This window comes from Salmo trutta, chromosome 3 (assembly GCF_901001165.1).
Source record: "Salmo trutta chromosome 3, fSalTru1.1, whole genome shotgun sequence".
Classification (NCBI taxonomy): Eukaryota; Metazoa; Chordata; class Actinopteri; order Salmoniformes; family Salmonidae; genus Salmo; species Salmo trutta.
In genome coordinates, this window is record NC_042959.1 from 56343382 (window position 1) to 56359310 (window position 15929).

The 15929-nt window shown below is 45.7% G+C and overlaps 1 protein-coding gene across 1 annotated transcript; it reads left to right on the plus strand.

The window, feature by feature from the left end:
* The first annotated feature begins 4988 nt into the window (after positions 1-4988).
* LOC115179875 (immunoglobulin superfamily DCC subclass member 3-like) lies at positions 4989-15495 on the plus strand. The gene is made up of 11 exons (XM_029741767.1): positions 4989-5316; positions 6037-6181; positions 6263-6405; positions 6551-6688; positions 6846-7004; positions 12070-12235; positions 12400-12650; positions 12867-13031; positions 13314-13502; positions 13883-13993; positions 15362-15495. Exons 1-11 carry the CDS (start codon positions 4989-4991, stop codon positions 15493-15495), a joined length of 1929 nt encoding a protein of 642 aa, XP_029597627.1.
* Positions 15496-15929: the final 434 nt, after the last annotated feature.

Here is a 15929-nt window from a genome sequence, read left to right on the forward strand (position 1 = left end):
GTGGCTGTTTAAACAATAGGAGAGGAGCTATGCTGGGAGCAGATCTGCTGGTGCACCATCGCCAGCCATAAAGAAGAGCGTGCCATGCAGCTCGTCAAGGTTGGGGCTGGGAGAGGGGTAGAGAGGGGAGTTTAACTCCTATTAGTGGGACAATAGGCCCAGCCCTGCGACGTCAGTCCCCAAATCCACACGGCCCCCTGCCCCAGCACCCCCAATCCTCAATCCCAGCTGGGCCCAGGAATCAGTCCCCAATACTTATACAGGCCTATCTACCCCCCTCCCCTCCATCTATTATGCCTGCCTGCCTGCATGGGCCTAATTCAGTAGACATCATCTGTGCCTATCCCTCTGCTATGATGAAGAGTGAAGGAGGCTAGTGAAGGAAAAGGTGAAAGGGGAGAAGGAGAGCTGCTGGCTATAGCAATATCCACTGGTAATAAGAAATGTTTAAGCCGATACCAGAGGGTCTGCCTGTAGTACGACTTGAGCTGAAAGTACAACTAAGCCTTTAGAATTCTATGCTTATTATAGCATGGTCATTGATCTTATTAATTTCACCTAATGGAGCTTATCAACACTGTAAAAATTTAGGAAAGCACATAAAGTGAAGCGCACATAAAAGATGTTCATTTTCACTATGGCATTCGTCTATTTCCAAAGTCGGCCTCTCCCCTTCATGCAGGGGTTCCCAGGGTTAGGGAGAGGGGATAGTATGGGACGAGTCAATTAAGGATTCAGTGACAGACTTGCAACTGGGCTTGACTCACTCACTCAATATAGAGGACGCAACCAATGAAGGGATTTACTTGTGTTTGTCTTCTCTGCCTCGACCCTGAACCCCCTTTTCATCGTCCTGGGGGGCTTAGCCACCTTCACGCCACAGTCACAATGGAAACTGTGAAGTTCACTGCCAAGTCTGAGGCGACAATAAACAATGAAGGGACTGGGGTAGGGGGTGCTTTGGTGACCGAATGCAAGCTGTCCTCCACCCCGGCCCCCTCAGGCCCCTCAGCCAACTCTCTCATGACCTTTTAGGGTCTGGGGTCACAGTCTGGGGCTGATGGGTGGAGATTTGGGATTTTGGTGGGGTGGAGTGTGAGGGAAAGCTGGGGGATGGGGCCGGGGGTCCCTGTCCTCAGTGTTCTGGATAGCCCCCCTTCTGCTTATTATGAGCATCCAGATGGGTGGCGAATTTATCCCTAAACTTAACACTTAATCACACTCCGCGGCACAAGGGTGAATGCAGGGCTGCAGTGGTAAAGATGGGCTTTGCATTTTGTCTGTGTGGAATACGGCTGGGAATTTATAAGGCACAGCTGAGCTTGGCTGCTTTTATATGGCATACATACATGTAGATGATAAATAATGTCATCATTCGCTTTATGCCTCTGATTTCAAGTACAAATGAAGAAAAAAAACGACTACTAAAAACGAATGATTAAGGTTTCCTTATCGAGCAACCCAAAAATAATGTGCTGATTACAGAGCTCTCACCCCTCAAAGCCTCAATCAACACAATTTGACATCAGACTTAACTGCTTCCTTCATAGTCCCTTCTTACATTACACACTCTCCCTCTATCCCCAGCATGGAAGTCCCCAGATATCTCTAATCCAATATGTCCCCACAGAAGATCTGACATGCAGCTAATCCTTAGTTACCGTGACCGACATCTCACTCTCTTTACATCCCCAGCATAGCCATCCCAGGTATTCCATTATCCACTGCTACCTCTTACATCAGATGTTAAGCTTGACTGAGTGTCTCTGGGTAGTGCAAGCAGTCGTTCTGAACTACAAAGACCTGGGGCCCAAGCTTCCCAGCTGTGTCAGGCAGTGTGACTTGGGGCCTGTTCTAAGACTCCAGGCCAGAGTGACTTAAGCTTCGACCTTGTCCTGGGTCATAGTATTGAAATCCAGAATTTATATATTTTGCAGAGCAGAAATGAAGGAGATTGTAAAATAAGGTTGAAGGGTTTAAGATTCCTTGTACTGCGGCTGCTCGTTTGGCATGCATCCATGATTGTGTAAATGATGGAGTTTTACCCTGAATGGCCCATGCACTCATATAATATATAGTTGTTGGAAGGTGCAGGTGATTGAGAATAATTATATGTCAGTGATTAAAAAGTGTATAACCAGAATCTAAATGTAATGATCAGGTATCTACTGGAGCGAGAAGATATCTTCATTTAGATTAAGATGCTTTAAGGATCTGTCCTGTGGATGCACAGCCACTACACAGCCAGCTACTGTGAATAGATTGTAGTTTCTGGTTAGTTGTTATTTGTTACAGAGGAAGTCAATGGAGGTGGATTAATGGGAAAAGGGGGAGGGATTAAATGGAGTAAAGGGAGGCTAATTGGACAAACAAAAAAACAACTGGAGGCAGTGGAGATTACACAGCATGTGTTGGAGCAGAGCCAAGAGTTGGAGTTTAGACTGTGTCTCCCAGAATGGGCTGATGTGGGCGAGGGGGCTATGGGAGAGGACTATGGCGAGGATGGGAAGACTATGGATGGATGGGGGGAAGGAGTTAGGAAAGAAAGAGCAGCTGTCTGGCGTGTTTTGGTGGGATGTTTGACGGTTGCAGAGGTTCGCTGTGGCCGGCCGTGTTGATGTTGGAGGGGGTTTGTTGTGTCTGGGTAGTGTGTATTGTTGTTCTAAAGAAGGGTCACAGGGTCAGGGGATCCAGACGTCACACGCTACAATTCCACAGCTCGCCACGTAAACATAAGAGACCGAAAATGAATTGAACCTTGTCTTCTTCTCAGCATCTCTCCTTTTTTTTATCTTGAACATCTGGGAAAGGAGGATTGGTCTTTAGAATGGGTCAGGGGAAAGGGAGAGGGTTAAAAATCAGGGGGAACATAAGGGGTATCACCAAATGGTGCGTATAATGGGGGGACGGGCGTGTCGACAGAATTGGTGACGGGGTTCGGCGAAGTGTGAGCGATGGGGGTGGCATGGGAAAGTCACCTCCAAGTTCAAGTTAAAAAGGGGAGAGGGGGACAGGGGGGTGCTGTAGAGTGGCTGGTGAGAGGGGGGCAGATGTTCTCATCCGAGTGGGCGATGACTGAAGGGGACAGAGGGGGAAAGGGGAAAGGGGGTGTGTGGGGGGGCTATCACTAGTCATCCACCCAGACTTCATTGAAGTCATCCAAACTTGACCCCTAACCCCCCCCCCCCCTTCTTCCCCACTTCTTGCATTGTTCAGGCCCTCTCTTGCTTCAATGGCTCCATGGCATTCGGCACTATTGTAAGGCAGTTTTGGGAATTAATTGTGTTTGCGTGTCGGGGAAGGAGGGGGGGCACTGTGAAAGGCAGAATAGGATGGGGGGTGGAGGTGACTAACAGAGCTATCAATCAGGCTGGAGGAAAGTCAAGTGCAAGTTCACCCTTCTGAAAACTACCCAAACAGACTCCTCTGAAGACATTATCTTTGCTCCCCTCCCTCTGCGCTGTTGTTTCTCACTTTTTCAGTCCAATACCCCTTTCTCTCTCTCTCTCTCTCTCTCTCTCTCTCTCTCTCTCTCTCCCCCTCTCTCTCTCTCTCTCCCTCTCTCTCTCTCTCTCCCTCTCTCTCTCTCTCTCTCTCCCCCTCTCTCTCTCTCTCTCCCTCTCTCTCTCTCTCTCTCTCTCTCTCTCTCTCTCTCTCACACTCACACACACCCCCATCTGGAGAATGAAGCTGTCACCAGTGCACACAGTGTGTGGGGCACACCACTGAGAGAGGCAGTCCCACTTTTCACAGGGTCTCATTGTGGGGAAAGAGTTAGGGCTTCAGGCTGTCTGCTCTTGCTCAATGAAGCTGGCAATTTCTCAGTGTGTGATTCCCAGCCTAGCGCTATAAACCCAGCCAAGGAGTAATCCAGCGTCCTCTTTTTCCCCTCTTAATCTCTCATTAACAACCCTGTTATTCAGCGGTAATTAAGGTGTTATTAAGAACACAAGGGCCTGGATTATGTCCAACATCTAGTTGGGCAGAGATGCACAACTTGGTTTACATAGAGCACTGGAAAAGTTTGGGCCTTTTTCTGTTTTTTGACTTAACCTTTACTTGATATTTCAATATAAAGGAGCTGTAGGGCAAGATGAATAATGGAAAATACATTAAACAAAATATGAAATACCAGTAGAGAATGGGTAGTAATGGTAGATTCCTCAAGAACTATAAGACACACTGTTTATTTCTTATAAATCAATCCACCAAGAAAGATGCTTCAATATATTTCCCCAGAACCAGATGGCCATATATTGTCGGTATTGGAAGCTCCTAAACTTGCTAACTGTCTAGGAGCCATATTTTACAATGGTGATCTAACACAATGTGATATATGATTAAGGCGCTTCACGAAACCAATAGTTAGGTTGTTAACAGTGAATCATTTATGAAAAAAGTCCACTTAGATCGATGACATCAGCACTTGGGTGGCTTCGTCAGCCATCTTTCAGTGTCTTCCTCCCTCCTCCCCTCACCTTAACGTTGAGTGGGCATTGTAAAATGTGGTCTTCAATTCGTTCATGACTCTATAAACTGAGGAGCACCACCTCTGGCCCTTCTCTGCTTCTTGAGGTTAACATTGTAAAGCCTGCAGGCAGGGAGATTTTCAACATCTGGCCCTCTGAAGGCTCTGTACTGGAATCACTGATTGATTGGTGTAGTAGTGTAATATTAGGTGATAGGTCATATTCCTGATGTCAGTTCAGCCTTAAGAGTATTTTGCGTGTGTGTGTGTGTGTGTGTATGTCATCATTATTATCATCCTCATTTTCATTTTCATCATTGTCATTTTTCAACAGCCCTCTTACTTCCATCATTGTCCTCTTCTTCATCATCAACTCTACCACCACCACCATCATCATCATCAGTGGCTCCATTCTGTCCTGAGGATCTCCCTTTTCATCTTCATCAGCCCTCTTACCTCCATCATCATCATCCTTATCATCATCTGAATGGAGGAGAACTTCAGCAGTACCTGACCTCCCATGCTCCTCTTCTCTCACCCAGTGTTGGGCGGAGCCTCTGAGCTGGCCTTCCTGAAGGAGCCCAATGATGTCATCGCCGTGCGTGATCGGCCCCTGATGCTGGACTGCCAGGTGGAAGGGGAGGGGCCTATCTCTGTGACGTGGCGGCGCAACGGAGTGCCCGTTCCCACCGGGCCGAAGGCTAGCGTGTTGGCCAACGGAACTCTCCTGATCAAGAGCTTCCAGAAGAGGAAAGAGAGCAATGAGACGGACGCTGGGGAGTATGACTGTGCTGCCCAGAACCACTATGGCATGTTGATCAGCCGCAAGGCCAGGGTTCAGCTGGCATGTAAGTTACACACACCACAGACACCCACAGGCACATATACATATTGGAGTGCTCACACACACATTAGGAGTCATACATAAGACAGATGATACACATACTGTATACTGTAAGAGTCATGTGTGACACATTACATGGCATGCAGACGTTGTATGTAAACTCTTTGAAATGGCTAGCAAGCCATTGAAGTGAACATAGCATCTCACATAAACCGTCTCCCATGCTGGTCAAGACATCTTTATGTGTGTTCATTCATTTGATACTGCACATTGTGCCTTTAAATCATACCTGACTGCTTTAATCCTTCCTTCCCACCCCTTCCTCCATTATCTGACCAGCTCCCCAGTTGGGACTGAACATTAATAACCACAGCACCTCCCCCCACTCTAAACGCCCCACTGAGTGGACAACCTTTCATTCACTCACTCCCCTGACCCCTCCCTCTGGCCAAATAAAACCAGAAGTGGGCAGTTGGGGGTTGGGAGGTGCAGGGAATTTTGGGGAAACCAGCAGAATTATGGCTATTGGAAGGATTGGTGGTGCTCCCCTCAGGGAAAGGGGTTACCATGGTGATTCACTTTCATTTAAGAAAAACGCAGTTGCTCTAAGCCTATCAGAAAGACCTGTCTCCAGGGACTTTGTTGTTTTTTGGGTTCTAGGACATTGAAAACCGTCTTGGAGATGTCTATTCAAAATCTCTGATCTATTTTCTCTCACACACAGCTCTCCCTAAGTTCCACATACACCCAGAGTCCAAGTCGGTGGATGAGGGTGGCGTTGCCAGACTGACCTGCCAGGTGAATGGCATCCCAGAGGCCAGCATCTCCTGGGAGAAAAACAGAACTGCTGTGAATACTGATGATAACAGGTAAAACGCATGGGTACGCACACACACACATACACACACACACAACACGCACACACTATAATTCTCCTTTCCTGTATTCAGGTACACCATCCTGCCCACAGGGATCCTGCAGATAACCGGTGTAAGGCGGACTGACAGTGGTGTGTATCGCTGCGTAGCCACCAACATCGCTAACACTCGCTACAGCCACGAGGCCCAGCTCACTGTCACTGGTAAGAGAAGCTGTCCTCTCTGAGTCTGTATGTGTCAGTGATCAGATCTGCTAATAACAAATATGCCTATCCGTTTGTGTATTTACTGATATCTGTATTTTTTACTTTGTCACCATTTCCTGTCTCTCTCTCGCTCTCTCTCTCTTTGTCTCTACAGTGGCAGCTCCACGGATCTACAAGGAGCCAGTAATTCTGTCGGGTCCTCAGAACCTGACCATCACTGTGCACCAGACCGCCATCTTGGAGTGCATCGCCACTGGCAACCCTCGACCCATCGTGTCCTGGAGTCGGCTGGGTAGGGCTCTGCCCCCTTTCACTCTATTATTGACTGAATGCTGCCTTAATATTGTTGAGTAGTTCTGTGCTAAATAGATCATCCATGTTTGCTACAGATGAGACCTTCAGCACTCTAACTCTCCCCCCTTTCTCTTTATCTCTCTCTTCTCCTCCAGACGGGCGCTCCATTGGGGTGGAGGGTATCCAGGTGCTGGGTACGGGGAACCTGATGATCTCAGATGCCAACCTGCAACACTCTGGGGTGTACGTGTGCTCTGCCAACCGCCCTGGCACCAGGATGAGGCGTACCGCGCTGGGCAGACTGGTGGTGCAGGGTGAGTCGTGGTACCCATCAGTCTCACACCAAACACACTAGTAATAACCCTCAAACCCCAAATACACACAATGCAATATTGGTTTTGTTGATACAGCACTTTTCAGATCCCCAACCCACCATTACCAGCCTCCAGGAAACCAGTCAACCATCACCTCAATAGACCGGTGCCTCCCAGGCCTATGCTGAATGCCCCCCTAGCCCATACCCAGAAAACACTCCTGTAGATCTGAAATGAGTGGATAGGTAGAAAAAACATGTCAGACATTCCACCCAGCCAATCAAGAGACAAGGTGAAGCTATTTGCATCTTTTTGAAACCTATGTGGTCTTTCCAGATCTACAGAAGAGCCTGGGGGAGTCGGGTCTGGGGGTCCATTTGGAAATTCATCTCAAGTCTCCCTCAGGGGAGCACCTGACTCTCCCAGGGCTCTGTTTTGGGGGGTAGAGATAGAGGGGTGTGGGGAGGGATGGGGAGATGGAGGGAAAGAGGTAATAAGCAGGATGGAGGATGGTGGGGATGCTGGGGTTATTTTAGGAAGGTCAGACTATATTAACCTTTGGTAGATTTGACCATGACCTTAAGGGTGAACTGACATCCCCCAACTCTTCTGGTCACCTTTGACCTCCTGGCACGGGGCCTTAGTGTTCTGCTGTTGGCCAACATGTTCTATTGGCATTGGGCTCCAGCTGGACAAAGATGAAGGAGGAGATACCGTTTATTGCTGAAATGACCCTCCCTCTACTTCAACGAGGCGTTATATACCTACCTCTTTACTCTACCTATTTTAGCTCATAATACCTTGTTTTATACTATAGCATCTTAATGGTGGTTCATCCCACGGATTCAACTCACAATTATGCTGACACAAATATAAACTCAGATTAACACTCAAACACAAACACACTCAAATTTGGGTTTCAGAGGGAGTGTGTGTATGTGTTCATAGTTGGAGTGTTTAGTCAGGTGATACTTTCCTGTACATCAGTAATACACTGCCAAATGGCACGGTAGTACACACATTTGTAAATGTATACTGGTAGCTGGTGTTAATGGCTGAGTCTGTCTGCTTGTCCTCGCCACCCAACTCAATCAATCAATATCTGCTTTCTGTGTCTTTCAAAATCATGATCTGGCATAGCACCCTTACTGGGCTTGGTGAATATATTCATTCATTTATTGATTGATGTTGGAAAAGGCACAAAGAGCATAACTTGATTTGAAAACAAAGAGGTCAAACCATCAAATAGTTTGGAGGAGTACAATTGCAGTCAGCGTTCATATACAGATATGAATCGGTTTAGTTTCCCTTGCTTTTTTTTTTACTCAGGCCATACCCAAATCTAACATCAATAATACATACCATATTAATTCTAGTTAACTCAATCCCTTGATATCTCATGTCAAATACCATCTGCCTCAATGTGCCTGAACATCTCCTAAATTCACTGATTCTACTTGAACCTGACCAGCCTTTACCTTCTGCAGACCTTTTCGGTCTTATGAAGTCTGGGCTGGCTTTGCATATTATGGGATGCCCTTTCAGACCTCATCTCCCTGGTTGCGTCTGCCTCCTGCCCCCCTCCCCAAACTAATTTGGGGTGCTGGCTGCTGGGGGTCATAAATTGGCTGCACCAGGGGACCACCTGACCAGGACAGATGCAGGCCACAGTCAGACAATGGCTGCATAGCCACCATCTGTGGGGAAGAGAAAGAGACAGAGAGAGAGAAAGATGCATGGAGAAATATAGAAATAGTGGGACGTGTACACGGGAAACAAAGGCATACAGAAATGGAGTATTGCAGTATACTGTACACACTCATAGACAGCAAGGAGATATATACTGTACAGGGAAGCAGAGAGAGGTAGAGTAAAGGATGATTAAAATAATAAATTAGAAAACAGACAGTAATAAAAAAATAATAATACAAAAATCGTAAGGGGAAAATCAAGTCTGAAATATTAAAGTGGAACTTACAACCAAGCCTTTTAAGAAGAATTTTTAACCTCAAATACACTACAAGTGCATTGCAGGAAAGTTTTTCTACAATAGGATGATCAAATTAAGATCCTACATCTGAAGGTTGACAGAGCGAAAAAGAGAGATATAGGGAGAACAGATACAGATGAAATTGTAAAACAGAGAACTGAAAAAAGATAACAAGATATAGAAACAGAATAAAACAGACAGTGCTAGCAAAGCCCAAGTGCAGGAGGAGGGGGAGCAGAGTAAACGTGCCAGAGTGAGAGATCACCTCTGACCTCCCACCCCTGACCCTCTCCTTGCAGGCCCTAAGGAAATTATGCGTGAGATGGTTGGGGGTGGGATTTGAGTTTTGGTGCTATAGGCCATTGATTGGCAGGCCTTGATAGAGCAGCGAGACGGTCCCCGCTCCACCTCCCTGGCCTGTGGGGACACTTGTCTTTGTCACAGCTGCAGGCGACAGACACAGGCAAGGCCAAGTTCAGGGGACAGAGGCCACCGAGTGCCAGACAGACACACAGAAGGGCTCAGGACACAAAGCGACATGACAGCCATTGTGTGTTTGCAAAACAGCTTATTCTAAGGGACGTCTATGTGTAGGCCTACAGGCCATTCCCATGGCTTTTGGTTAGCATCCTCATGCATAGGGAAAGCTGATAGTTACTTTTCATTCACACCTTCTGAATATGTGCATAATATTCCAGGGAAGTTAGGACAATTCCCAATTGCCATGTGGTGTTTGATTGGGACCTATGTGTCCTGAACTTTGTCATTATGGAAGTTGTGTTCGATTGCTCTGATGACACTGCAATCAGGTTTACAGAGAGGGAAGCACATTCAGTATATTTCTGGATAGTTCAGTATATTTCTGGATAGTTCAGATTGGTTTTCAACTGTTTCACATCATTTTTCAATCTATGACCGTGATTGGTTTTCATAATTGAGGACCTAAATGTGTGTGTGACCAGGATGCTGAAGTCTGCTGTATTCAATAAGAGTCACAGCAACGTACAGGAACACAGAAAACTCTAGATAGTCCAGCCACACCTTTGGTAGGCAAACACCTAGACGAAGGGACAGACAGACCCAAAGAAAAGCATTCACTGCAGGTTTCTCCTCTTGTTCACTGAAACAAAAGGAACCACTAACCCTCATTGAAATAACAGGGCTTGAATGCATCTCTACTCTAAATAAATGGCCTCGCCCAAGTGTGAAGTGCACTCTAGCACAGGAGAGAGGGATGCTAGAGGGTAGATTCATTACCCGTCCTTCCCCCAAATCCAGTAGTATGGAGCAGCCTCCATTCACTCTCACAATGGGAGCCATCTTTTTTTGCTCTCAAACCAGCAAACCTGCACCCTAACCACAGTCTCCCTCCTCCACCTCTTCTCTACCCCCTCGGTCCCTTTTGCAGAGGGGCAGGCTGGGACAGCTGGGGAGCTCTCTCTGCAAACAGAATGACAATGACAATGACCCTGACTGCCGTTCTGTCACCAGGCTCTCACACACATCCACCATTGATTGAGTGGTTTACTCTAACTCAATTTCAGCTCTCCACACTGCTGAAGCTGAAGTGAAATACACACTTAATAAACACTTATTCTAGACAGTTTGGAGTACTCCTGTCAGTCTAGGCATAAGGAATTGGACAGTTCGTTGCTGGTGGATATGTCTAGAGGGCCATATATGGCAGCTTACTGTTTCAACTTTCCTTAAACCAATATTTAGCCCTATGCTTTGCTCTCAGGTGGATTTCTGTTCGGGAGACTAAACATGTTCCTGTGGTAATATAAAAACGTTTAGCACAATTTGTTGTCATATCCAAGTTCTGCTACCCTGGGAACCGTAACAGATATATATCTCCTCAATATCCTAAAATCTCCACAGGATTAAACTAAGTATTTATGTTTATCTTTTCGGTACACAAGCTTTAGAGGCCCAGCTTGCATGTCATCTTTTATTTTCCTGTCCCTTGTTAATGCAAAGAGATTGAGGCCCAGCGCCCTGGTTAGAAATAAAATCCATCCCTGCCATTGATTGATGGCCGCCCCAACCCCCCATGCCCCCAGCCCCTTCACCCCTACACCCCCCACCCCACCTCCCTCTCCTCTTGGTCCGCTTTTCCCAGAGTCCTGACAATGGATTTGTGAGCAGGCTAATTTTTACGAGGGGGGTGGGGGAAGTAGTAGATCAATGAGATGCGTGTGGACGGGGGCGAAGCCTCAGGTTTTTGCACACAGACATTATGCCATTGTGGCAGAGAGACTGCTTCTGTGCCCCCCTCTGTCTCCCTCTCCACTCGGGTGTCACGAGAGGGACGGACAGGGGTGCCGCTTTAATTTGGGGACGAGATGCTGCTGTCATGGATAATGAACTTGATTTTGGACTCCTTGTTTTGGCATATGCTCAATTGGAGTCTGAGTCTGGACCTTAATGTTCTTATCTTGTTGGAGATGTGGTGGCTCTTCTTGTTTGTGGATTATTTGGGGATTTGGATTCAGAGGCAAACACTCATCCTGACCACATAAAACACAGAACAGAATGACATTTCATCCTTTTCAAGTTCTTTGAGTAACATTCGACACCTAAACTATATTAATTTGAGCACAAACAGGGTATGTAAAATATTGAGTAAACCCTAGAATTTAAATTAAGATTGTATCTCTCGTACAATGTCCATTATCCCAAACATCATTTTGGCAAGTTTATCTTAGTCTCATTTTAGTCTCACAGCCAGAATGGTCAGAATAATATCAAGTCCATGTGTCAAGTGCGTTGCTGAAACACCTATGCTGCCCTCTACTGTGCTTTATAGTAACTGCAAGACATAGGCAACACTGCACAGTCAAAGCAGCCACTGAGCCCCATAATAGCAAGCAGTATCTCGTCCCCTATCCATCTCCCTCAGCATCCCCCTCTCATTTAAATGAAATTGAAATAAACTACATAATGTAGATATTGCCAAGCAGACTTTGAGACAATAGAAGATGGTGGAACATTTCATCACATGCATTAATTACATAGCACATTGCGAAATAGGAGAAGCTCACTCTCTTTCCTTTTCTTTCTCTCTATTCCCAGCTCCTCCTGAGTTTTTGCAGTGGCCGCAGTCTGTCTCCAGACCAGCAGGGAGCAGTGCAGTGTTTACGTGTATGGCCCAGGGAGTTCCCGAACCTCACCTCATCTGGCTGAAGAACGGCAAAATCCTGACGCCTGGTGACAACGTCAAGCTCACCAACAATAACAGGTACAGTAGTTAGTATGCTTTTACTCATCTAGATTTACTTTTAGATCTGCAAATATAAGATTCAAATGAAACATTATGTAATGTTATTAATACATTCATTACACCATCATCATTAGTCACTACAACTCTTAACAATATCCCCCCCCCCCCCCCCCCCCCCCCAGTACGCTGGCGGTAACACGCATCACCACGGAAGACGAGGCCATCTACCAGTGTATTGCTGAGAACAGCGCTGGCACCAACCAGGCCAGTGCCCGCCTGGCCCTCACCCAGTCCACGGAGTTGCCCGAGGCCCCCCAGGACCTGACTGCCACGGCCCTGTCCCCCACCGCCCTACAGCTCAGCTGGGTCCAGCCCGCTCCAGAGGTCACAGACGGCATAATCGGATATGTGCTGCACATCCGCATGTTGGGCGGTAAGGAGGCTGTTGTAATATAATACAACTTCAATGTCCAAAGTGAATATTATATTTTTTCTGTTTTATGTAATTCATATGAAGAATTGAAGATCATTTTTTGCTGACACTTATGCATCTAGTACTCTAGTAGTACACAGACTGCCTCTTTTTAATACCTTCCTGTCGTAAGATGCAAAGATGATGACCTCACTTCCTGTTTCCTGTCCCTTCCAGAGCCAGACAGCAGAGAGCTGCAGGAGGCTGTCAGTAAAACCACCTTCCAGCATGAGTTCACCACCCTGGAGCCTGCCACCACCTACTCCATCTACCTCAAGGCTTACTCCCCTCTGGGAGCCAGCCAGCAGTCCAGCACTGTGGTGGCTACAACACTAGGGGGCGGTACGTCATTTAGACATCATGAAATGAGAGGAGATAAGCAGTTGCATATCAGAGTGCCTAATTTCTCATGTTCTTCTATCGCACATATATTTTTATTTGTCCAACTCTTTAATTTTTCTCACTTTTCTATCTTTTCCTGTTTCTGTAAAATCTCCTTGTTTCAGTTTATTCGAAGCCTCACCCATCTCTTTCCCTTTTTTCTATCTGTCTTCTCATGTTTGGAATTCAATTTGTATGTTAATCCACTCATCCTCTCTGTCCCTCCCCTATTTCCCCTCACAGTACCCAGTTCTCCCAGTTTCTTCACCAAGGTGCTGAACAAGACGGCCATGCAGGTGTTCTGGGAGCTGCCCAGTAAGTCGGGCAAGGTAGAGGGCTTCAAGCTGTCCTACCGCGAGGTCCCCCAGCCCAACTTCCAGGGGCAGGAAGCGTTTCCCGGTCACATCAACACCCACACCATCTCCCATCTAGGTCAGTGATGAGGCAGCGTAGCCTAGTGGTTAGAGCGTTGGACTAGTAACCGCAAGGTTGCAAGTTTGAATCCCTGAGCTGACAAGGTACAAATTTGTTGTTCTGCTCACAAACAAGGCAGTTAACCCACTGTTCCTAGGCTGTCATTGAAAATAAGAATTTGTTCTTAACTGACTTGCCTAGTAAAAAAGAGGCAGAATACTACTAACCACTGTCACTGCAGGGTCTCAGATTGCAATGACTCACACAAAGCAGACATTTTCACAATGCAGAGTGCCAGTACTGGTACCAAAAGGACCTTTGAAATGGAATGAATATAACTGTGTATTAGGGTGTTGCTTTCTATGGTTGATTTTCCTAACTGGCCATCTCTGTTTCAGAACCCGCTGCTGTGTATGAGATCCAACTGGTGGCCTACAACGGCAATGGGGACGGTACTGCCAACAAGCGTCTGGTTTCACTGGCTGAGACTGGTACCAGCGCCAAGACCAGCACCGGTGAGACACAAACACTGAGCTTTAAGCTGATTTAGGATCAATACTGTATGTGTAACTGTCAGTGTAAAACGGTACTGTCTAACATACTCACCAGGTGGCAATGTGGAGCAATGATGCTGTTAGTCAGTATGTGTCAGGGGTACATTTTTATTTTGATCATTTATCCAGAGCATCTTACAGGAGCAATTAGGGTTCAGTGCTTTGCTCGAGGGCACATCGACAGATTTTTCACCTAGTCGGCTCAGGGATTTGAACCAGCGACCTTTCAGTTACTGGCCCAACACTCTTAACCGCTAGGCTACCTGGGTTGCAAAGGGAGGATATATTACTGGAAACTTTCAAAGTTTACCAGTTACCTACAAGAATGTTGGTAACTTTCAAGAATTGTATGTAATTTATAAAAGACATCCAGTGGCCCTATTGGATACTTTAGATTATCACAGATGTCTGTAGTTATCGGTGGCCCTCTCTCTGGCAATATCACATGTAAAATAATTAAGTAAGGTGATTTAAAAAGAAAACAATTGAATGACAAAGCTGTAAAACATTATCCTAAATATAAACCATCAACTAGTGAATACCATTAGTGTTTAATATGAAATATCCTTTATATATTTTTTTACACACTTCTAATTATTTTACTATTTCAATATGTATTTGCTGTCAATGTGTTGGCGTCAGACTGGTGGCAGATGTGAAAAAAAGTAAATGTTGGAAGAGTTGCAGAGTTAATTGAAAATAATGCCATTGCTGATTAAATGCTTTTTTCATTCATTCAGCTATTTTCTGTTGAACCATATAGTCTATCTACTAGGAACTTATGGACACAGATATAATAAATTAATACTATACATTCATATATATTTTTGTAAGCTATTCAAGTATACAGTAAATTACCAAAGTTACCATAGATTGCCACATATTTTCTGTTAATTACCAAATTTACATTGGTAAATTACGAGTAGCTTTGCAACCCTAGTCAGAGGATATATGTAAAAACATATACACATCCTGGATAAGTGCGTCAGCTATATTATGAAAAGGTAAATATAATGTAAATCTCTTTAGTTAGTCTTTCAGATCACAGAAAGAACATCTCAGTGTGTGTCTGCACAGATGTTTGTCAAGTACACAAGAACAGGGAATGTGTTTTTTGTGTACTTTTGTTTTCAACTTTTTCTGGGGTGTAATTAGTGCACAATATTTGCCTCATTATATTAGAATTAAAGCAGACCGCTGTATTGACACCACCGATGGTGTGAGTCGTGGCACTTATGCGTGTCTGTGCGAGCATTTGTGAGTGTGTGTATCCCTCTATTGCTTTTCCACTAACAAAACCCATTTTTGTGCGTGTTTGTCCAGGTGGGCAGAGCCCATGTAACTGCAAGCAGGATGACGAGGGGTCCATGACTGGCATTGTGGTGGGAATCCACACTGGCATGGCATGCATCCTCTTCTGTGTTCTGTTCCTCATGTTTGGCTACCGCCGCAGGTAAGGAAGCACTTTTTGGCCAAATGTAATATGGTAGCAGAATAAGTTTTGAATATGGTTTTAGTGTAATAACTTTGGATTTTAATGTGTCCATTGCTTTATTTATTATTGCCTGGATATTGAGTCACTTTGACTCGAGGACACGGGTCTCATTCCATGTTTGAATGCTTCTCTCCCCAGCTTCTTCTGCAGGAAAAGGACCCAAGATGGCTGGTCAGGGCCCCGAGGAGGAGACAGGAACCAGCGGGCTAGCCCACCAAAAGAGGGGGTGATCCGCATGCCCGAGGTCATTGAATTAGTGCCTCAGGTAAGGCGCTGTAATATGCACAATTCTACATCATACACACTCACAGTTCTAGCTTTCTGTGTCCTATGGAGCAGTTAGTATAATAATAACCATCCTTCTCTTTTCTGCCTGTAGAGATGTGACTCTATCAC

What these genes read in the sequence shown, in the direction of transcription:
- LOC115179875 (XM_029741767.1), top strand. Translation starts at nt 4,989, where the DNA reads ATGCTCCTCTTCTCTCACCCAGTGTTGGGCGGAGCCTCTGAGCTGGCC. An exon ending in GGCCAGGGTTCAGCTGGCAT is followed by an intron (nt 5,317 to 6,036) that starts GTAAGTTACACA and finishes TCTCACACACAG; the next exon opens with CTCTCCCTAAGTTCCACATA. An exon ending in TGTCACTGGTAAGAGAAGCT is followed by an intron (nt 6,406 to 6,550) that starts GTCCTCTCTGAG and finishes TTGTCTCTACAG; the next exon opens with TGGCAGCTCCACGGATCTAC.